Source organism: Tachypleus tridentatus, chromosome 12 (genome assembly GCF_004210375.1).
Source record: "Tachypleus tridentatus isolate NWPU-2018 chromosome 12, ASM421037v1, whole genome shotgun sequence".
In the NCBI taxonomy this organism is placed as follows: domain Eukaryota; kingdom Metazoa; phylum Arthropoda; class Merostomata; order Xiphosura; family Limulidae; genus Tachypleus; species Tachypleus tridentatus.
Genome location: NC_134836.1, coordinates 14,568,465 through 14,591,934, shown reverse-complemented (window position 1 = coordinate 14,591,934; position 23,470 = coordinate 14,568,465). Strand labels below are relative to the sequence as shown.

Here is a 23,470-nt window from a genome sequence, read left to right as displayed (position 1 = left end):
CATATACTGTAGTAAGAGTGTATAAGGGCCTGTTTCAAAACATTGAATGAGTTGAACAGGGCCACAGTGTTTGATTTAGTACGTAAGCCATATCTTGGCACAATAACAAGATGTGAGGCTGTTATTTTATATTCTAGCTTCTTGGTATTAATAAATTGAGTTTGTAACTTGTACAAAACTATAGACTTAGTATTTTGATATCATAAACATCGAATTTTAAACATTGCTGGATTCAACATAATACATGACTCACTAAAATTGATATTTGGGTGTGTTTGTTTAATATTCACTTTTAAAATAAGAAATTAACTCATATGTAACATTAAAGTTTGAGTTATAATCTGCAGTTTCATTCCAAACCTACTGACATAAATTCATAAAACAGTTCAGTAGAATTTTGAATGCAAGTCAACAAACAAGATGACATGGTCTTTGACCCATGATCTGTTGCAAAAGGGTTAGTTAGGTATATTGAGGACAAATCTTTGAGTCACTTGCTGGTTTATCAACCTTCTTCAGATGTTAAGGCTCTTGCTGGTTGTTTTGGGGAACAGTTGAGAGCAGAAATCAGGATACATTGTCCTCCAAGTGCATCGGACAACCTTGTTTTTCTTTTTATCATTGTAACTACCCCTATTTAGACTTGCAATAAACGTTTGTAGACAAAATCCTCAAAATTCAACTTCCAAACAAAATTTACATCATCAAAGAAAACATTACATTGTAGATTATCATTTATTCCTGACATCAAAAATAATTAACACTTAGAGAAAACTTAGTTACTACTGATTTCAATTTTCTTGCAAAAACTAGGTCCTAAACTAAACTATTAAATAAAAAATTATCATAGTTATGCAGGATCAACATTATTTATTAAAAAAAAAAGTTGCAATAACTATCCAGAATTATAAGTTTGTTAAATTCTAGGGTAGTAAGATCCTATTTTAAACTGTGAAGCAATCTCTGGTCATGTGACCTTTTGGTTCCATACTGTGTGTCTGTTAACATTTACTTGAGAATGACTGTTTTTTAGACTAGCAAGGTTTTGAATTTTTTGTTGCTTTGTGAGGTTCAGACACTGATACAACAGTTTTCTTGTCCTCACTTCAACCTCCCAGTCCTTGTCTTGTTGTGTTTACTGTTTTTCGTGCATTATTTTCTCTTCACCTTTTGACAGAAGCTATTCATTAGCTTCCTGAGGAATTTTTTTAATGAATATCATAGTCTTATATTTGCTAACATGCCCTGCCTCTCCCCTTTGGTCCTGGCTTTACAGATGTGACTGATATGCTGTTTGGAAGCTCTGTTATCTAGGGTTTGTTTACCTGATTCCTTCTTAGGTGATTTCAAAATGGCAACATTTTTCAGGAATAGGTATTTGGGGATCTTCCTGAAAATTTGGAATACAGTGTGAAATCAGCCTTTATTCATCACTCCATATGTTCATTGGCTTCTCCTGTGCCATAAACACATGTTCCTGTCTCAATAGCATGCTCCCCACTTTCTAACTGTTTGCTAGTCCTGACTTCTTGGTGCAATCTTTTGGTTGCCCATCATCATATTGTTTGGGGATTCTGCATTGATGACTTGATTCTTGCATCAAGACCAGTTGGGATAGACTTTGCTCACATTTGAAGATATTTTATGCTTGAACCATGGATTTTGAAGGTTGTTTCAGAAGATCTGGCTTTTCACTTTTTATCTGTTTGTCGTCCCCAAAAAGACAAGAGACTGGTACCCAATGATTGATTTATCATCTCTAAGTCACTTCTTCATCATTCCCAAATTTACTATAAAGTAGTACTTAACTGTTTGTTGGATTTTAACTTCAGGCCTGTAAATGACAAAATGAAGATGCTTATATTCATATTCCTACCTCTCTGGAACACTTGATATTTCCTTCACTTTGTTCTTCACAGATCTCTTTTTAGGAAGGTTAAAAGTAATGCTTCATACATCAAGAAGCACATTCATTTCTTTATGGACTGTATAATAGCAAATGGTTGATAACAGTACTATTCACAGAGTTACTACATGCTGTGGGCTTGCTGGAGATCTATGCAGATTTTTTTTTGTGAAGTTCTAGGGATGATATGCTATGCAACTCCCTGCTTTTACTTCACTGTGTGTTAGTTTGTTGTTTGGGGAAGTTGATTAAGAGCACATGACAGCAAAACAGTTGAAAATTTGTAATGTTTAATATATATATAAACAATGTCTATACAAGTTTCATTTAATCAATGAGGCTATGTCATAATACCTTTTAACTACTTGACTAGGCAAAGAAAGTTACCAAAGAGAAATCTTTAAAATGTAGACATTGATGAATATAAAATTGGTTGAAAACTTAAATATGTTAAGTTAAACAGCTTTGTGAAGTAACTTTATAAGAAAACCTTTAGGAGAATGTAGGAAAGCATTTAAATGGGTAATTAAAAGCTATAACAACCCGGTGTAATAATAGCTGGTACTAATAATTAGAATAGTTCCAAAAATTTTCAGAACAGAAAATGATTGAATGGCTTTATCAGTTTTAAAATAAAATCATTAAGTTAAAATATTTTGTTAGAGACTATAATATTTAAAAGAACTGATCTTAATTTAAATTAAAGAAAAGAATATATATAAAATATTTGTTAATATGCTGTAAGTTAGAATATGTATTTTTTTTAAAAAAGAAGAAAATTCTCACTTTTCTTATTAATAACAACATTGCAAAGAAAGTTTGTATTATCTCAGTATAGCCCTAAGTTGGTTATTCAAGAGGAAGCAAATAATACAGAAACATTATTTTTTTTCAGATCACAATCATTTATTACATTTTTGGGCTTAGTCAATGGTCTTCTAGAATCTGTAGGTGACTTTCAGACTAGTTGAAAAACATAACTTAATGGTTTGCAAGTTAAAAACCAGTAACACAATATTCATTAATTTGTCCTGCAGTTTCATTTACAAGAATTGTCTTGATATCCACTTTATCCCAGGAAAGAAGTGAATAAATTATAATCAGTTTATATAGTATTGTAAACTAGTGGCAGTTCAGCTATGTTTTCATGCAAACCTTTAAACATTGTGTGTGTGTTTGTATTTGTGTATGCATGTATAAGTTTGTTATAACTGAAAACCAAGCTGCAACAAAAAATACTTCATAAACTGAAAAGATCCTCAGGTAAAATTATGTCTGGTACAGAAAACACCTTATTTAAGGCTTCTTATTCAGAGAAACAGGCTGTTTGGTGATGATCTGTGACTTTTTTTTTCAAAGGCAGAAGGTGAAAAAGGAGTAATATGGGCTGATGAATCAAGGAAGAGTGGAGGGTTACTGGAACTAATTCATCTTTTGACTTTATCAACTTATTCTGTACTTCCTTCAACCCCTACATCTCAGTCTACGTGTACACCACTCATTACTATTTTAAATCCCTCTCCCAACACTGAAGATAACAATATGTCAAATTTCATAAACCCTAAAAGTAGTGAAGAAAATTTGGCTCTTCCTTTGTCTCCTGTAGAAGAAATCAGTACACTGAAAGGTTTGTATTATTATTATTTCTATAACAGTGAGTTATTATCATTAATTAACACATTTAAGATGGTTTCTGTTTTCTTGAATGTTTGACAACAGAGAGGAAGTCCTCACTTTTTAAAATTAAAGTAAAAATATTTTTTAATCATTTTAATCTCTGTATCTCCTATTTTTTATGAAAGAATATGATTGACATTAAATGTTTAAAAAATTGTTTAATATCTCACTTTAAGCTAGTTAAATAATTAAACTGCAACTGAAATTTGAAATTATAAAGTTCTGTGTGGTACATAATTTATTAGTATTTGTTGTGGATAAAGTAATATAAAAAAAATCAAAATTTTGATTTTGTTTCCCTCTACTAACTTACGTTTTAATAGTTAGTTGGGGGAATATAAATATTTAAACTTTCTACCTGTATAAATGAAACTTATCAACATTGAAATATTGTGGTAATTTTGTATGTTTGCTGTTTGCATCTAGTTCATATAGTTTGAAAATAGTGAACTTGTTTTCTATTGAGTGTTTCAAAAACTGCAAAGTTTGGCTAACTACACTTTTTGTTTTATACTTTTCAAATTTTTAAAGCTAAATAAATCATCTAAAAACTGAGATTATTTTCTTTCTTGCAGCCTTATCATATGGGAGATAAACATTTTGTGAGATAAAAGTCTTTTTATCATGTGACTAAATGTATTCAAAATATTTTTTGTTGGTGTTATTTGGTTATTTTATTACTGTTTTGTTATTACTGTTTATATACTACATAAAGGTAAAACAAAATTAATTTTAATGGTTTTTCTTGTTGGATAACTAGAACATTGGTTGAGTTGCAGGTTTTGATGCAATGGGAATAACTGAAACCTGGTTAAATGTAGACCACTGTGTTGTCAGGAACTTCTTTGGAATACAGGGTTACAAATTATTTAATGTGGATAGGGTAGTATGTAAAATCTGAATTTAGTCATGTCTCTAGCTGAGAATATCGAAGCTAATAGCAATGAGATTGAATCTGTTTGGGTTTCTGTTGGAAGTTGTACAGAACAAGTAGATGAAAGTAACAAAAACCCCTGCAGTAGGATAAAGTATTCCTGCTGTTAATGAGATCAAAATCATTGGAGGTTTTAATTTCAAGAACAGACAGGAAAATGTTAAATCATGAGGGAGATAGATTTTTTAGAAACAGTTTAGGATGTTTTTTTATTGATTAGTTTGTAAACCTATTGGAAATGTTATTTTATATTTATCAGGTGGCAGCAAGTGATAATTGCTGAATTAAATTCAATGTTTTACTGCATATGAAGATAAGGAATAACAATATTTTAATTCCAAATTTAAAAAAAAATGAATGGATGGTACAAGAATTATCTTTTGTGAAATGAACTGAATTACTTGGGGATAATTGCTCAAATGCAGAAAAAAATTTAAAGTAATTTCATAAGTATTCCAAATTTGAATATGCAGAAGCAAAAGGTGGTTGCAAGTTGATTGCATCAATTCTGAACTTGGCGAGAAAAAGTTGAAAGTTTAAAGAATGATAAAGGGTAAATCTTTTGATTCAGATAACATTTACTTAAGAATTTTGAAGATTGGATATGTGAACTAGTTGTTACTATTTTTTCTCTTAAGTTTTTGAATAGTGGCAGATGCTAGATTATTGGAAGTTGTGATGTTATTCTTTTTTTCAAAGAGATGATAATGATTGTCTAAGTAATTATAAGCCTATTGATCTTGTATCAATTGTGGGAGAACGTTTTTCTTTAATCTGACCAAAAATGCTTTGTAAAGTTAGTTAGAAAAATTAAAATTTTGTTGCATAGTCAGCATGGTTTTACTTTGGCACACTTTGAAGAGAGAATTGCTTAGGTAGATGAGGATATAGGTGTTGATTTGATGTATTTTAATATTATAAAAGCATTTTACAAAGTGCCACATAAAAGACTTACTACAAAAGGTATGCAAAGATAGGTTGGCTCACTAGATAGAAAATTGTTTGGATGAAACAAAGTAGGTGGTTGTTATAGAGTTCAGTTAAGCTAGATGCATGTTACTAATGGGGCACTGCTGGGCTCAATGTTTACAACAATGATATGGATAAAGGAATGGTCAATGAATTATTGTTAAATATGTCAGTGATGTTGAAGAGTTAGATGCTGCTTCACAGCAATTAGCAATGGCTTTTAATTATAATGAATGCAAAGTTAATACATGTGGGATATCAAACTTTACTTATGAGTATAATTTTAATGGGAATAACCTTAACTGTCTCATGGGGGGGATACATCTTGGTGTTCAGTTGATTGGACTGTTGCTAATGGCAGGGCAAACAGAATTTTAGGTTGTATCTATAGAAATATTGATACAAGTTTAAAGAGGTTATAATGTCACTGTATAAGCCCTTAGTTAGACCATGTTTAGAGTACCGTGTTTAAGTCTTGTAATCCTTACCTTAGAAAGGACACTAAGTTGTTGAAAAGAGCTCAAAAGAGGGCTACCAGGATGGTACTTGAGCTAGATTAGTTGTTGTATAATAATAGGCTGAGATTTCTAAAATTATTTTCTCTCTTAAAAAGGTAGTTTTTGGATATCTGATTGAGATGTTTAAGATTATTAAGGGAGGTGGTTGTGTTGATGTATATGGTAGTTTCTGTTGATCAGAAGTGTATTACTAACAATTGCTACAAGATTAACTGTTACGTTCAGTTGGTAAAGCATTCATTTAGCATGTAAGCATGTTGATTTTGTTCTAGGTGAGAAACTTGGATTGAACAGAAAAAATAGGTGCCCAATCTGTAGTCATCCCATGACAAACATCACAAACATTTGCTTTTTGCTTATGTTTTTACATTTGAGTTTGAACATGTCACAGTAAATACAAGTATTTCTGAGGAAACTATTCTGATAAACTAATTGATTTAGGAGTGTTGTTTAGAAATATGTACAACATTTGTGACAGGTGTAATACTGAGAGATGTCTGTTAGCATTCCTGGAGGTTGTGTCTTGAGAAAGACATTTTATTATTTTTAGCTGATGATTTAAAGTTACCTTGTTTTTACTGTTTCAAATTGCAGTGTCAAACTAAAAACATGTTGTTAAATATATCTTAACTTTCCTGTTCATTTCAAATGGGTACTTATTTGTTCTTCAAAATTAAACATTTCCAGAGCTTTTGTACAGGGGCTTTCAGCTTATGACTGATAACTCTGTTGGTTTAATGGCATTTTGAGACTTGAGGGTTCATGATGTATTCAGTTGACAGGTCTCTTTAGGAAACATTTGGTTTAAGTATGAGATAAGGTTATAACATCTTTGATTTTTTTAGGATATGTTGCCATTAATACTAGTCCGATTCTGTAACTAAAACTATAAATGCCAGTCAATGATAAAATGTTTTGTTGTTTTATTTTGGAAAACGCATGGCCTAATGGTTAGTTTATCACTCTGAGGATCTCATTGTAAATGCTTTCCAGTTAAAAATTGCATTGAGGGCAGTGGGTGTGGTGTAAGAGAACTATTAAAATCCTTTTCAATTAGAGTAGCATAAGAGTTGGTTGTGGGTGCTTTACACTGATTAGCTGTTTTTCCCATAGGTCTACAAGTTCAAAATTAGAAATGGCTAGTGCAAAATATCAATCTCTTTTGTAGTTTCCTGGGAATACCTAAAACAGTAAGTTATTATTGTCATAGTCCCACTTCCCATGATAAGGGTTATTGCCATTCCATCACATTAAATGGTGAGAAGCATACATTTCAGTCCAAAATGTTGCCCGTATCAATTAAACATATTTTTCAGGCTCAAATGATCCTTTACTTTCTGAATTTGATGATTTGTCAATGTAGCCTCAAAAACAACTTCATAGTTAAGCCACAGTACACACAAACCATTTCTTTCTCTTTTTTAACAACTACATCTTTTAAACCATCAGATTTATACTAATTTATTCATATTGAAATTTTACATGTCTAAAGCAGCTTCTTGTGATATACAGACTAACTAAATGTAATATTTTAGGGTACTGCGCTATAGAAATAATGAGACTGAGTTATTTTTGCAGCTGTGAAATTAGTCTAGCTATTTAAACTCTCTCCTTACTAAATCCAATTGTTGTTTTGTTTGTTTTCAATTAAGCACAAAACTCAATTTTAGGTTGGATCGTGAGAAATCTTTGGAAAGAGTATTGTGCTAAAAGAAGATTAGAAATCCAGATATCAGTTACTCATCTTCACTAGATTTCACATTTATTCAACTGTTCAAATCTGGTTCGTATTTTGTCCCCAGTTTGAACTCTCTAATATTGTGTGGCATGCACAGAAGCATTTGTTTATTCATCAAGATCCTACTGCATCATGTCACTTATCTCCTGTCTCTTTGACAATTTGGATTTGCCATTCTATTTGTAGGACTTACTCTGGGCTTTCATTGGAGAAGTCTTGTCTTATTAATTTTCATATATCTCAATATCCTTGGAAGCTGGGTTGCATCACTTACTGAAGGAAATGGAACAGGCTGGTACATGGACCACACCTAACACCTTTACATTACATTACATTATTTACAGGATTTGACAGTTTTCTCCTTAGATTGATTTAGGCTACCCCCATGGCTATTTTATATGCCCCAGTTAGATTGTGACAGAGGTAAATAACTTCATTTCTTCTATGTTATTCTGTTTGTTTGTCATGGATCCTCTCATCATTTTCATTTGGATTCAATTTGGATGTGGGTGTTGTGTTGAAAGGTATGCTTTTTTTTTTTTCAATCCACACCAACTACTAGTAGACTAATGAATAAATAAATAAGATTCCTGTTACTAATGAGCTCTGTTGAGATGGAGTGTTCTATAAGATGACATTGTCACATTCCAGGAGGTACACGATTATTCAATTCCATATGTAATATACAAAAGTAGACCACCACTCAAGGACTGTCATGAGTAAAGCATTAAATGATTTGCCCATTTTTCTGACCTTGGATTGAGTAAATTAAAATTAGGGAACATTTATTGCACCATATCCAGAACATTGGTCCTCAGGTCCCCCACCCATTTCTTCACAGTGAAGCACTATGTTCTTGGAGTTATGAACAGTTATCTTACTCCTGTGTGATGTTTGAACACTATTCCACTGAAGTAGTAGAGGGCAAAACTAGATGCTCTTCCATTCATAACCCTGAGTTTTTTCCAGATATCTAATGGTAACAGGGCCAGTCTGTACAAGAACTCCTCATACTTACAGTTCTTAGATGAAACTTTATCTGATTGTGTTGAACATGGCCCTTCATTTTGGTCACTATATTATTTTCCATCATCATAGAAGAGGGTCCTCAACTCCTCATAATTCTGAGCAAGTAGAGTTAAGTCCTTAAGCCATTGGTTGAACTTTGTTTGATCCATATCCTTGTTATAATTCTAAGGGCAGGAAGTGTTGCCTAGCCTCTCGAGTTGGTGAGTTAGGATTTTTGTTCATAGTCCCAGGTCAGATGATCTATGTTTTTTTGCAAGTTTATTTTCATGGTGTTTTCAACAATGTCGCTACTTAGTCTTTACCACCCACATTTTAAATTTCACGTTATCTGCATGAGGAGCGTACTATTTCCAGAAGAAGCATGGTCCTCACTTGTGTGCTATATCATATCTTGGTTTACACACGTTTTATGTGCAGATGCTTTCTGTGTGGATCTCATTCTCACTAGCCCTTCAATCTTGACAGTATGGGATTCTAAATAAAGTGTATGAGGAGATAAATAGGTTTTGGTATCAAAAATATATTTTAAATAATGCTTACCATTTCTCATACTCTACTGCCTTTCCTCCCAATGAGGGCCAGTGTTTGGGTCTGACAATTTTGCCATTCTTAAAAAAGTAAATAAGAAATAATAACTTACATACAGATTTGGTATCGAGAAAGCATTGACATTGGTGGGAAGAGTCACAAGATTAGAATCATTCTAGGCAATATAGGTAGTAAACAAGGTATAATTCATACCAATGTTTAACTAGGCAAAGAAAAGAAACTTTTGTTGGGATAAAATTTTGGTGTGGGAATGGGTTAGTATTATCAAAAATACATTTTCAGAATAGGAAAATGTAAAATTTGGCCTTGTATCTCATTCTCTAAAAAATAAAGAAAACTTAAAAATGCAATAAAAGTTAATATTAAATCAAAAAAAGTTCCTTTTTTGTAAATTTGATTTTTCAACAAAATACCACAATTTTCAGATATTTGTACTCTTTATAATGTTACAGTCTATACATAAACCTAAAGGACTGAAATAGAGAAAATTAAAGAATGGGTAAAACAAATGTAAACTGATAATTGTTTTAAATGCAGTGAATCATGATTTCACGCTGGAATTATTTAAAACAATTAAATGTAAACTAATAATTTAATTAATCTTATCTCACTTTTGTTTTTAAGTTATAGAAAAGTCAAAATATGCATCTTCACTTCTGTTTGTCATGTGACATTTTTTGTTCCAAATTGCACATTTTGGTATTCCTTTCCACCCTACATTATTTTGCTAAATTTGTAAGGATTTGTACATTAGATAGTCCCAAGCTGAAATGAAAGTTTAAAGCATCTGTTCTTCTCACTTTAATGAGTTGTATGTCTTAAAGTGAAGTTTACGTATCTTATCCCTTCCAGCACTTACTTTCTTTAAAACATTTTGATAATTCTTTGTTTGCTAAATGATTATTTTTAACAAGTTTAGGTTAGCTCATTCTTGCAATCACTTTTGAATTATTTTGTATCAGTTTCTTATTGCCAAGATCATTTTGATCAGATAAGGAAAATATTTTGATGCCCATATGACTATTAGAAAGCCAGCTATATTGTAATACTTTTAGGACATTATTATTTTGTTAACCATCAAATATTTAAAATAAATTGACATGAAATACTAACAAAACCCCAGAAAAGAAATTAACTTTCATTGAGACTTTGAAAACATTAAAAAGTACAAGACCCCCCCTACATAAGTACTAATGTTTTTGTTTAACTGAATCTTTTGGTAACTCTATACTTTTTGCACATTACTTCCCTCTTGTATTAATTTTCTTTGTCAGCTATGACAATAAAGGAGTAAACCTTAATAATCTGGAGATTTGAATTACATTAGCTTTAACTGTAAGAACAAATAATGCATAACAATAAGCAGTTATTCTAGAAAGAATAAAGTGTAATTAGGTTTTTTTTTGGTTTTTTTTTATATGGTGATTACAATGTTAGTTAATGGACAAAGACTGTATGTAGTGTTGGGGTAGGGAAAATAAGAGATGAAGTATAAAGTTTTACTTTAAATGCTTGATATTCATTACAGATGTTCTAGAAATTTTGAAAATGAAATTTTAAAGCTGTAAAATAAATAAGTATTTTTTACCTTAACATTAAAATTGCTGTGTACTCAGGAGGGTCTTATTAGTTTCTGACTACATAAATTCAGAGACAAATCTTTAAAATATTTGATTTAAAAGGTTTTTTTTGTGCAAAATGCTTATTACAAAAAGCTTGTCAAAGTTTGTGAAGATGCACTTAATAAAATAAGTATAGTTTAAATGTGACATGGTGGTTAATAGGTGGGTCAAAGTAACTGAGCCTATAACTACAGAAAGTTAATTATATGCTAATCTTAAAATGATGCTAAAGTTTCAAAAATTGTTCATGAAAATGTCATTTTATATATATATGTGTGTGTGTGTGTGTGTGTGTGTGTGTGTATATATATATTTATTTACATTTATTATATTTTGCCAGATTCCCCATGTCCATCTTTGAGTTGTTCTCGACATGGCTCTCCACATCCTGGTGTGAAGGGCATTAGTTTTCATCATACCAGAGATTCTCAAGATGTACTGTGTGTTAAGAGATCTCTTAATGAAACTTTCCAGAATATCCCTTCACAACAGCTTTTAAATATTACTTTACCAGTACTAAATGTAAAAACTAGTTTAAATCAGACTTTTACAGGTAATTGTTTACCTGTATCTCCTAAAGTTACTGTTACAACAGTACAAGATGAAACATTTGCTGTTCTCCCTAATGAAAAGGATGAATTTAACAAAACATTCTCAAAAGGTGACAGTAATCCTGATTTGAACACAACTCCACCACTACTTGTGTCTGATACAAATGAAACTTGTACTCCAACTGTAGATAAACATGTTAATGGTACCTTTATTGCACAGTCTCTCCCTGTAAACTCTCCTAGCACACCACTCCAGAAATTTACATTGCCATCAATTTCTGCAATGCCAGTTGCAGGTCGTTTTGCCAGTCCAGCAGGTTAGTATAGCAATAAAATCCCTTAGCATTTTTTCTTTAACTTTTGGTAGTGTGATATCATTGATATTAATATTTCAGTGATATTCATTTTCACTTAAATAAATAAGTAATTACACAATAAATATATAATGTGTGTGTGTGTTTACAGAAATTTTGCTTTAAACATCCTAACTAGAAAGTGGAGCTTTGAATATTTAAGAAACATAAGCTTATTAAAGTTGATACAAGTTTTTTTGTATCCTATTGTTTTAAATAGGGTGTATCTGTTTTCAGCTGTATTTACATCAATGTTTACAAACTTAATTTTAATTATGATAATTTAGGTCTATTTTGAGGTTGTTACCTTTTTTTCTTTTTTTTTTTGACCAAGTTTACCTATAGCATCAGATACTGGAAAATGAATGCTTTTTATTTCAGTTATTTAGCCATTAAATGAGATACAACTAAGACATGAATAAAATTATTTTAAAGGTATATTAACTTATGAATAATTTGAAAGATCATTTGCAAGTTTTATTCTGATTTCAGCATTTTAGTTATGTGTTCATTCATAGCATATTCTTTTCTTCAGTCAGAATATTTATATGGTATATGTTTTATTGACTCTGCATACTTTTTTCTCATCTCTTTTCGTTCATTGTCACTCAATTTGGCACATGAGTTGTATTTTAAGAAATAAAAACTTAAAAACTGTCAATATGTCAAAGGCTCAGATGCACTAAATTATGCAAGTAAAAACCTAATATTCCTAACTACCTTTTAAATTTTACATTGTATTTATGTTGTTTATCAACTGTTTCTCAGTAAGTAGTTATTTCACTTGAGAAGAAGACAATGTATGTTGTCTGTAATTAACTAATATTCTGTGAAAGATACTGTATACATAAGCATAAATAAACTGGTGTTTTTCTTACTCCTTGTAATGTCAGACACATTGTTAAACTGTCTTCCAATTCGTTTTTGTAATTCAGAGATGTTTTTTTTATACATACATATTGAATTGCATCATGTTTATTCACTGAATATTACGTACTTATGGTAAGGCTCTGGCAATTAATTACCAGTCAGTTATGGTTAGTAGTCTTATACTATCACTTTTAGTCTAATTATTAATTAGTAATAAGTTTTTATCCAATATTTTGGCTCCTTATCTGCTCTCATTTCTAGGGAAGTCTTAAGAAGCACTATTTCTGTGTTGTAATACTCAGTATACAATCCTGGGTTTTTGTGGCAGAAAGTCTTGTGCATTATCAGTAATGGCAAGTAATATTGCCCAATATCCACAACAGATGTTACCATTATGCTTTGTACATTGAACAAGTACTTATTTTCTTTTCTTTTTTAATCATTTTTAATACAACTTTTACAATTACTGTATCATTAAGGTTATAAGACAAAAACAACAGTGTTGCACTTGCAATATATAGTTTGAAAACATAAGTGTCCAAAATCAATGTATCTTACAGCTGGTAAATTGAATAACCTAAACCATACCAAAGATATGGTGAAACAAAGTTTGAATAGAATTCAAATTGCAAGTAGTCAAAAAATTGGATACAAGTGAGAATGAGTAGAGCAAATCAGTCTTAAATAAAAAGTGGACCAAAGGGCAAACAGAAGGAAGACATTCTTTTCAGTAGGATTCATCTTCACCCTGGACACCACTTAGCTCATACAGAAAAAAGGGGTTGCATAGGTTGTTAATTTATTTACCTTTAGAGCCAACAATGGGAGCACAGATGGTTGCATAAACAAAGAGAAGGAATACTGTGACCCGCTACTGTAGTAGAATGTCCTGAAGAGAATAACTCATATAGAAATTATGAGCAGATATACTCTTGGAGCTTTAGCACTTCATACATCCATTCACAAAAATAACAAAGGAAAGGGCATTCAGGTTAATCTGAGAAAGACCCAAACTATTCCATAAAATAGTGTTCAACAACTTTATTGGAAATATTAAAATAAAATGGAAAATAGTAATGTAGGTTTTTTTATCCTTGTTGAAGATATTAGATGTCTAATGAGAATGGACATTCCACCTCATGTATATCAAATGTCATTTAACAATATGCATGTAGAGGTGGAAAAAATACCTATTGAAGTATCATGAGCCACCAGATGGCATAATCTCTTCAATTTGAGAAGACATCAATCTTTTATAAAATACCACTATATAGGGTTCATTTGTGTCTGTGACAAATACAGTGGTTCAAATATCACGTGAGAGTCCCATCTGGGCAAATGCAGATAAACACACAATATCCTAAGAAAAGGAGAAGCTGTAAATTATGTGATAAGGATAAATTAAAGTGCTGGATATATAATAAACCATAAACATAAGATGTCCCAAAACAGCAGAGAATGTTTCACCTTTCACATTGAATTGTATGAGTGTATTTAGATCTTTTCACAAACTAGTTTTTTTCTCAAATTTTGCACAAAACTACGTGAGGGCTCTCTGTGCGATTCAACTCTAATTTAGAAGTGATAGACTAGAAGAAAGGCAGCTGGTCAATACCAACCACTGCCAGCTTTTGGGCTACTTTTTACCAATTAAAACTAGGACTGACTGTCCCATTATATAAAGCTTGTATGGTTGAAAGAGTGAGCAACTTCAGTGATGGGATTTGAATCCACAGATTAAGAGTCAAATACCCTGACTAGGACATGCTAGTTTGTATAGTAACCTCCACTGTCTGGCAGAATGTACTGCAAAACCTTTCTTTCGTCATAGTTTCAGGAACTTGGTACTGTTTGATTAGTGAAATATATTAAAATAGCACATACCACTAATCCTTCAGCTTTACCCATATGATAACTCTGTAGGAGTTTTTGCTCAATCAGATCTCAGTATCATGGAGAAAATTAATAAATTCTGAGATATAAAGTGAATGTATTAAGCAGCTGCAAGAAAGATCTCTGCTTCTAGTAAAAACATAAATTAATCTATCAGAGTTCTTATTACTTTTTTTTTTCATTTCATCCTATTACTTGTATTTGGAAGAATGAAAGCAAATGATGGATATAAAAATTCTAAATAACCTTTCCTAAGCCTTAACTGTACTCTCATTTCCTTGTGAACATGCAATGCCACTGATTGATCAAGTCCTACCTATTTGGTTCTTGTCTGAATTAATATCAGGTCTCAACATCACTCCTTATAAGTAGTGCAAAAATAAAGGAACACTCAGTGTCCTATCCTGTGGAAGTGAATATACTTAATAATGACACCATAATTGTTGAGTGAAAAAGAAGAATTTGAATGATTCTCTATTTATCCTAGGTAAATCTAGATGGTAATGAAATTTTCAAAAATTTTGTTTGACACAGATAACATAAAGTTCTAATTAATTTGAGTCTTACTATGAATATCTTTCTTTAAAACTGTCCATTTATATCTTTATAGCAGTTTAACTGATGAAGAAAGAAAGATTGATTGGATGATGTGCTTAGTTTTAGAGTAGTCTCTTCTTGCAAGTCATTAATTCCTTTGGTTGTATCATTTGCTACACAACTTCAGGTCATTGTTTCAATTTTCTGTTGACCACATCATCACACTTTATTCTTTTTATTTATTACCAAAATATATGTATATCAGTTTGCTCTTGGTTATCTTGTATTTAAGCTGCCATCTCTTTTCATCATGAAACATTTCAATTGACACAGTTAATAGAGGGGGGTTGTGAGAATGAACAAGAGAGGGAATTCTGTAAAGCATTTTATTTTGGATCATGACTCCTTAGCCAAAAAAGCAAGAAGTCTGTTAGTACAATGCATATTCTCTGACATTTTATTTAATAGTTCTGCCTCTGAAGGGGAGGAGAAAATTCTTGTGGTTGAGAGATGTCATCTTGATGTCTCAGTTATATCAGTGGCACTTCAACATAGCACTTTGGCCTTGAATTAATTTTGTAAGTTGCATAGCTCCCTCCCTCTTCTTGTGTCAGTGTGACTTTTCTACATGTTTGAAAGACTCGTACATCGCTTCCCTCTTCTCACAAAATTAGCTATTCTCATTCATTGCTGCCCTCTATACTGAACATGGTTATAAAGGAGAGCTCCAAGTGGGATGTAATGGACTTCACCCTGTTTGGACATACTATTTATAGTTTTGTTCTTGGAAAGGGTTCCAACTTTAATCAAAATCTAAGTTTTGATCACAGTTGAAAGCTGGTTGATGTGTTTTGATGTAGAAAGCTTATATAAGTTTTAGGTTTCCTCAGTGTTAAGTATTTGTATTTAATTCCAGTTGATGATGTGATTAGCGTAATTGTTTTCAGCTAAAGCACATTTTTCTGGATAAAAAGGGGTATGGTGGCATCTTTGACTTTTTAATATTTTTGCCTCTTTCTCCTTTTTAGGTTTTTTCACAAAAGTAAGGTATTTTGTAAATAGTGTTGATCAGTTTATATTCATTTGCCAAATTATTTTTATTTTTGTGAGTAGATTTATTAATTTATTGTAGATTTTAAGTAGGAATTGATGTTCATTTTTTCAAAACAAATATTTTGACTTAATAATTTAAAAGATAACCATTTGATTGAAGAATTGTGCACAGTTCTTTCTAAGTCAAGAGTTTTCCTCAAAGTGGCACCCCCAGTGTCAATCAGCTGGTCTTGGTCAATCAAGTTTGAGTGGCAGTGTTGGACATTCTCAGTGGGTGTTGTTGGCTTTGTGTGTGCTTTTGTTTTGGTGTAGTGCCAAAGAAACCCTGGTGCAGCTACAATATCATTGCTTGGTTTTGTAGGGTGACATGGGGAGCACTAGCTATTTTCCATTTCTTATGGACTCCCCCACTGACCCCCAAAAAAAAACAAACTTGCATTAATTGTAAAGTGGCCATGTTTGGAAGACTCGGATATAGTACTTCCCTCTTTTCACAAGATTAGCTATTCTCATTCATTACAGCATTCTATATGTGAACTTTTTTTCCATGCAACAAGCTTTCTCCACCCATCCCCACCCCCTTCCAATGTGTCTTATGCAAATCACATGCATTACTTCACCAATATGAGCATAGTGTACTCACCTGACTTAAGTGATTCCCTCTGTGAATTAGATTCATTCTTGAAATGGTTTAATTTAACACTTTTTTTTTTTTAATTATTCAGGTTCCATTACCATTATTCTATTGTATTTATTTCTTACTGTAAATGCTTTTGTCTACTGATACAACATGAATTTTGAAGTTAATGTCACCTCTTCAGGTACTGGTGAACCATTGGGAGATTTGTGTATATTTATTTCCAGGGAGAATTGCCTCTCAGTTGGGTGATGGTGATATTTTTATTGCCATAAGTATCCTTTATCATGCATGACACAAAGTTTTAGCATCTTATATTGAATATTTTATTAAACTACCTTTGTTTGTGGTATACCAATTAGAATAGCATAAAATCTGAGCTAGTAATCCATATTGTAATAGTATACAAGTTCTTAATTCGACAGGGCAATATTAAAAATCCTGAATTTCCCCTAGTATTACACACATGACACATTTTCTCTTAGCATCTCGTCATACTTATTATATCCACCATCCTTTGAGGAAGTACGAAATTTTGCATAAATTATTCTCTATTAAATCATTGTTTCTCGTGTATTATAGTCTTTAACTTTGTTTAGTTACAGAGCTATCAAAAACCCCTCTGCCAAACCCAACTGTTACATCATCTTTTTCATAACTCATTAATAATTCTTCCTTATGTTTAATTACATATTAGCTATAACTAATAGAAACTTGAGGTTTTAATCTATCAAATGACGTGTTGCATAATGTTATGTTCTGAACAGTTAAATGGAAATTTTAGTAGCCAGCCATGATGAATTTGTAATGACTCTTGTCATAGACTCAGAAAGCCAGGAAAAGTTTGAGAGATAAGGGAATTTGTCTAATTTTTGCATATTCTTAGTCTGTATTGTTTGGTGCATTGTTTAATTAAATAAAATTTAAGGGCAATACTATGAGTAGTATAAAAAAACTAGGATTAATCCTCTTTGACAACTGAGAACAAGGAAAAGGAAGGTTAGATAAGTACTTTATTTCTTGTTTTTTATGTTTGTTCTTTCTGCATAATTATAAAAGTAACTAAAATAGGGTTATTTTTAGATTAGTTAAGTTAAGTTAAGATAAGATTAGATTAAGTAAAATAAATAATATTATAAAAACATTTCATGAGGTATACATGTGAGCTGCTTGTAGCAATTGTAGTGGCTCATGGGTAATGTAATTTGATAGCATAATGTGAACTGCACATGCACAGGATTGTTTACAAATTATAATGGCGTGGGCAGTAGTTAGACACAGTTTAAGGGGAAATAAAACAATAAAATTTTATTATAAACAGGTGTATACTGTTATGAAGTAAATGCTCCTTAAGATAAACAAATGTTGTTTCATTTTACAATAGGAAGTAATTTTAGAAAGAAAGAAAAAAGGTAATTTAGAATTATTTCAATATTTTTTGGTAGTTACAAGATTTGTCAAATTGACTAATTCTCTTTTGATATAGCTTAGAAAATATAACAGAAAGACTATAAAGTCTTACTGAAAAAAAAGATGTTTGAAATGTATTTAGGAGTTTGAGGATTTTGTTAAAAACTTGTAATGTTAACTGAAAAACTGCCAGATGTTGTGAAGATATACACACTGTATTGAAAGTTAGGAGTATTAAATCTAAAAAGACTAAATGAGTACAAAATATATTGATTGAGCCTATATTGAGAGAGTTAATATGCCTCTTCCCCCATGGGCTTCAGATCAGTCTTTCCTTGCATGTCATAGAGCTGGCTGTCCATATCTTGACCAACAGCTATTGGGTTTGGTTTCACCATTTGAAGGGTAGCTCCCAGTTCTCTTAGTTTTGCTCATTCCCAATTTCCTCAACATCATTCTTCATAACTCTTTTGCAATACCTTTCCACAATTCATCTCCTGTTTGAGAATCTTATAAAAAGACATTTCATCTTAGATACAGTTCTAGAGTCCTTTGAAATTTGGATGGCATCTCTCCAACGAAAGCCTACCTTTTTATATCTTGTAGTCCATTTACTTCAGTCAAGCCAAATGTGGTGCTCATCCTTCCCTTATCCAGTCCTTGTCCCTTCTCACTGTGCAATGGTTTTTCTTTTTTGGGGGGATCTGTGATACAATATCAACAGTTCCAATGACTACCTTTTTAGTTTATGTCCAGCAGAAGCTCAGTTTGTGGCCTTTATTCATTGGCAGCATCCTTTCACCACTGATGTTTGGGTTTTTTATATTTTCTCAGAAAGACGTGAAATTCCATTTCTCACCCCACCTCCCTTGTCCCAAATATCTGTTTCCTTTCCTTCTCCTCAGGATCCCATAACTTACCAGTATCTAGCAGAGGCAGTACAGAACCTCTTTACCAAACAGGCTATTGAACCAGTTACACATCATTCAATGGGATTTAACTCTCATCTGTTAGTGGTCCTCAAAAAAATTGGGGAATGATGGTCTGTCATTGATCTGCTATACCTCCATCATTTTATTCACCTCCACATTTCACCATGGAGTCCTACTTCACTCTACAGTGTGCATTTTCTCTGGGTCTGTGGATGACCAAGATAGATGTCTCCAATACTTATCTGCATGTTCCCATCTCTGTACCGTATCATCCTTATCTTTAGCTCATCCATCAAGTGGTGGTGTTTCTTGTGTTTTTGCCAAGTGATGAGAGCTTCTTTTCATCTTAATGTCCTAGAGCTGTGCTTCCATTTTGATATGAATGATTGGTTGCTTTTGGCCCAATACAAACAGGAGTTGGCCAGTCATACTCATCAGTTCCTTCTCAAAGCTGCTTGGGTTGGCTTGTTTATCAAATTGGATGTGTCCTATCTCACTCTTTAGTGGCTTTTTTTTTCAGGTCTATGAATAACCAAGATGAATATTTGCAGTACTTATCTGCATATTCCCATCTCTACACAATCTCATTCTTATCTTTGATTCACCTGTCAAGAGGTGGTGTACCAATTTCACACACTGTCCTTAAGGCTAAATTTATCTTCATGTTTTTTGTTGAACGATGAGAGCTTTAGCTCTTCATCTTCATGCTTATGGGTTGCATTTCCATATTTACATGTACAAATAGCAACTTTTGGCTCATTACAAACAGAAATTGGCCAGTCATATTCATTAGTTCCATCTCAAAGCTGCTCAGGTAGATTGGTTGGTCAAATTAAAGAAGTACTTCCTGTGCTCTGCCCAATATCTTATGCATTTAGGTATCATTTTCAACACTCATCACAGTTGGACCCAACCTTCTTCTATCAGACTCCATTCTATGGAATTGTTGGTTTACCACACCCTGTCAACTCTCTTATTTTCTGTATGTGGGTTTTGTTACTTTTGGGGACATGGTCTTCTATAACACCACTAATCCCCCTTGGCCATACGTATATGGGCTCCATTCAGTGGGTTCTGCACGATCAGTTGAACCTTGCTTTGGAATCCCATAAATGCTCCTATTAACTTTCCTTCATCCCTTAGAGATGATTTCCTTTGGTACATGGACAAGACTAGCACATCAGTGAGTATACTGCTTCTTCCTCATCATCCAGATTTCCATCTTTTTGCTTGCACATCCCTTTGGGCTAGAGTTGATCACCAGAATGTTTGGGGTCATGGTCATTCGACAGTTGGTCTTGACATATCACCAAAGTGGTATCTGGTTAAGATCCCTCTGTTTTCATACATTAGATCTTTTATACTGGGCCTATATGCAACACTTGTGCTTAATTGCATGCCATATTCCAAGTGCTTTTAACCTCCTAGTGAATTATCTCTTCTCCCCTGACAAGATTTACCCAACAAGTGGCTATGCAATCTTTGGGTTTTTTCTCAAGTTGGCTCATTTGCCACCGCCCTCAATTACCACTTACCCCTCTTTTGGTCCTCTGCAGTTACAGAAATTCTATGTTTATCCTCCTGTTTGATTGCTTTATGGCAGTGGTTCCCAACCAAGGGTGTGAGATAGCATTCCAGGGGATGTGAGATAACATTTGTTTTGGCCACCTTCACCTTTATTCTTAAATAAATAATTACTGTGAGGGGTGTGAGAACATATTAAAAATTTTTAGGGGTGCAGAGCATAAAAGAGGTTGGGAACCACTGCTTTATGGAGTAGTTTCTCTTATCCATGCCAGCCATGCCCGATTCTTCTGATTAATCTTTACTGGCCAGCTTAATCATGTTTTTCTTGTTTACTCCTTTATGCCAACTACAATTATTCCCTTCTCTACCATTTCCTTTATTACCTGATCTCCATAATCCCCAATTACTAGTTCTGCATTCTGCACCTCATGTCCTGTCTTTATGCTTGGGTTTTGTCTGGTAATCAGCAAGGAGATCTAGTCTCTCTTGTTCTGTAGCTTTTCATTTCTATCTTTACTACATGGGCCCAGGCTCTTGGGATTTCATGCCGTTTGTCCTACTGTTGTTGATGTCTCAGTTTCTCACATGGGTTTTTGACCGTGGGTTATCAGGCAGCTTTATGCCATACCTTTCATCTTTCTCGTTACTGCAGGGGGTTTTTCTCTTAACATTACTTCCAGATTGGAATATCAATATGGTCCTCCATTACCCTACTTTACCTTCATTCAAATCTATTTCCTTGTGCTCTTTATTTCACCTCTCTGTTTTAAGTGTTTTCTACTATATCTATTTTCTTCTTTATCCAGATAAATTCCTTCCTTACCAAAATCTTGGTACCCCACGAGGGTAATTTTTCACCTTTTTCCCTTTCCTCTTTTCTCATTTTTATCCCCATTCTGATGTGGATAAAATTCTATGTCCTGTGCATGTCTTTTATTGTTATATTGCCTGAACAGCTTCCTTCCATGGTTCCCATTTCTATGGATTTATGCTTTGGCAACCATTTTCATCTAGAGATCTATCCTTTCTTATCTTTACAAATTGGGTTGTGATCCAGTTGGTTTATTCCTCCTTTTCCTCTTCCCACCATGCTTTGTTCCATGTAACCTCTCATTAACTCCAACATCTCGCCTCTTCCTTCACTACCTACCTTTGTTGAACATGTGAACAAACTCATCTCCCATTATTTACATCATATTATGGTTTTAGCATTCTTGGGTTTTTGCCATCTTCCTATGGTATTTAAGACTTTGGTGTTACTCCGACAATGGTTAAGTTTTTATAAATCCTTTATTTTCTTTCAGGGGCCCTTTTCTCATTCCTTCAATACATGAATTCTACTCTGTAGAAAGTGGTATCTGACCAAGTATTCTTTAAAGCTAAATTAGTACAATATGCTATATTGACTAACACTTTCCTTTCCATGGCTTTGCATTTTCACCTTTGAAATGGAGTGTTTCATAAGATTACTCGTAGGTGAATAACCTTGTGATATTTGCATCGTGAATTGGCCTGTCCTGGACTATACTACCCATGGACTTTGTGTAAAGAAGGATAATATAGCTGTGTATCCCAGTCATTCCTCAGTTGAATAAGTTGGTATGGTCTGCTTTTCAAAATAGGGTTTCACGATCACCCATTGCACAGTCTTTGGTGTTGATGTTTCCTGAGCTTTCCAACATATTCTCAGCACCTCCCCCCTTCTTTCGGGTGGTTAATTATGGAGGGACCCTGCTAGATGGATTCTACATATGATCGCTATAACCATTTAGTTCAGAATAGGACAGTTGTTTTCTGTTGGTGTATGTGACATAATATTCTCCAATTTGTGATTATCTATACATCGGATTGAGACATCAAAATGCAATTTACTTTCATTGAGAACACTCTTCCTACCCATATGTAGATGTTGGTACCCCAAGATCTGGTTTTGGATTTAGAGCAAACCAAATAGTTTAAGTCCCCACAGAGATTTCAGGTTTTATATTTTCCTCCCTTGCTTTCTGCTGGGTTGTAGGTCACAGCAAGGATATGTGGGATTGTTCTGGTTAAATAATTGTCTCTCCCTTGTTCTCTCTTCTTACGTAGATGTTATTGCCCTTTGAATAATGACAACTCGTTTTACAATTGCAAGAGTTTATTGCATAAGAAAGGCTTCCTTTGGATACTGGATGCCAAATTCAGTTCAGAATAGGGCAGTTGTTTTTTGTTGGTGTATGTGACGTAATGTTCTCCAATTTGTGATTATCTATACATCGGATTGAGCCTGTCGGATTGAGCTAATCTTGTGTCATACCCAGAAATCGGAGTGGTTTTCAATTCCCCCGTTCTTTTGTTTGAAATGATTATCCTCATTCTACCCTCACATGGATGTCAGTAACCTACAAGGAGCTGTTGGATGTGGTTAACTTATTGAATACAGTCTACTATGCCCTAGCCACTCCACACCATAAAATACATCTTCAGTTACCCACTTTCTTATTGTGGATGGAGATGATGCATCTTTCTTCAGTTAGGATCACTTTCCTATCATGTTCTCTCCTATTCAAATGTACTCCTCTCATTTTCCATCCTGATTTCTTACACATTACACGAATAAGCAAAGAGCATACCTGGATCAGAAGTGCTGTGTTTCCCCTCTTTAGGACTTCAGATTTGTCTCTCTTATCAATGGAGGTACCCTTCAGATGCTTTACGGGAGTACATTTGTTCTTTTGTCACACCTTTCCCTCCTCCTAATCTTGTAAACAGAGAAAATACCACAT

At 33.2% G+C, this 23,470-nt stretch overlaps 1 protein-coding gene across 2 annotated transcripts in view; it reads left to right on the top strand.

Moving 5' to 3' along the window:
* Positions 1-23,470, top strand: part of LOC143234904 (kinesin-like protein KIF18A) — an 86,890-nt gene that overhangs the window by 51,604 nt on the left and 11,816 nt on the right. For both annotated transcript variants that reach the window (XM_076472600.1, XM_076472601.1), the window contains 2 exons: positions 3,266-3,533; positions 11,283-11,810. In XM_076472600.1, the coding sequence (XP_076328715.1) occupies positions 3,266-3,533; positions 11,283-11,810 (796 nt within the window). The remainder of the gene's footprint in view (positions 1-3,265; positions 3,534-11,282; positions 11,811-23,470) is intronic.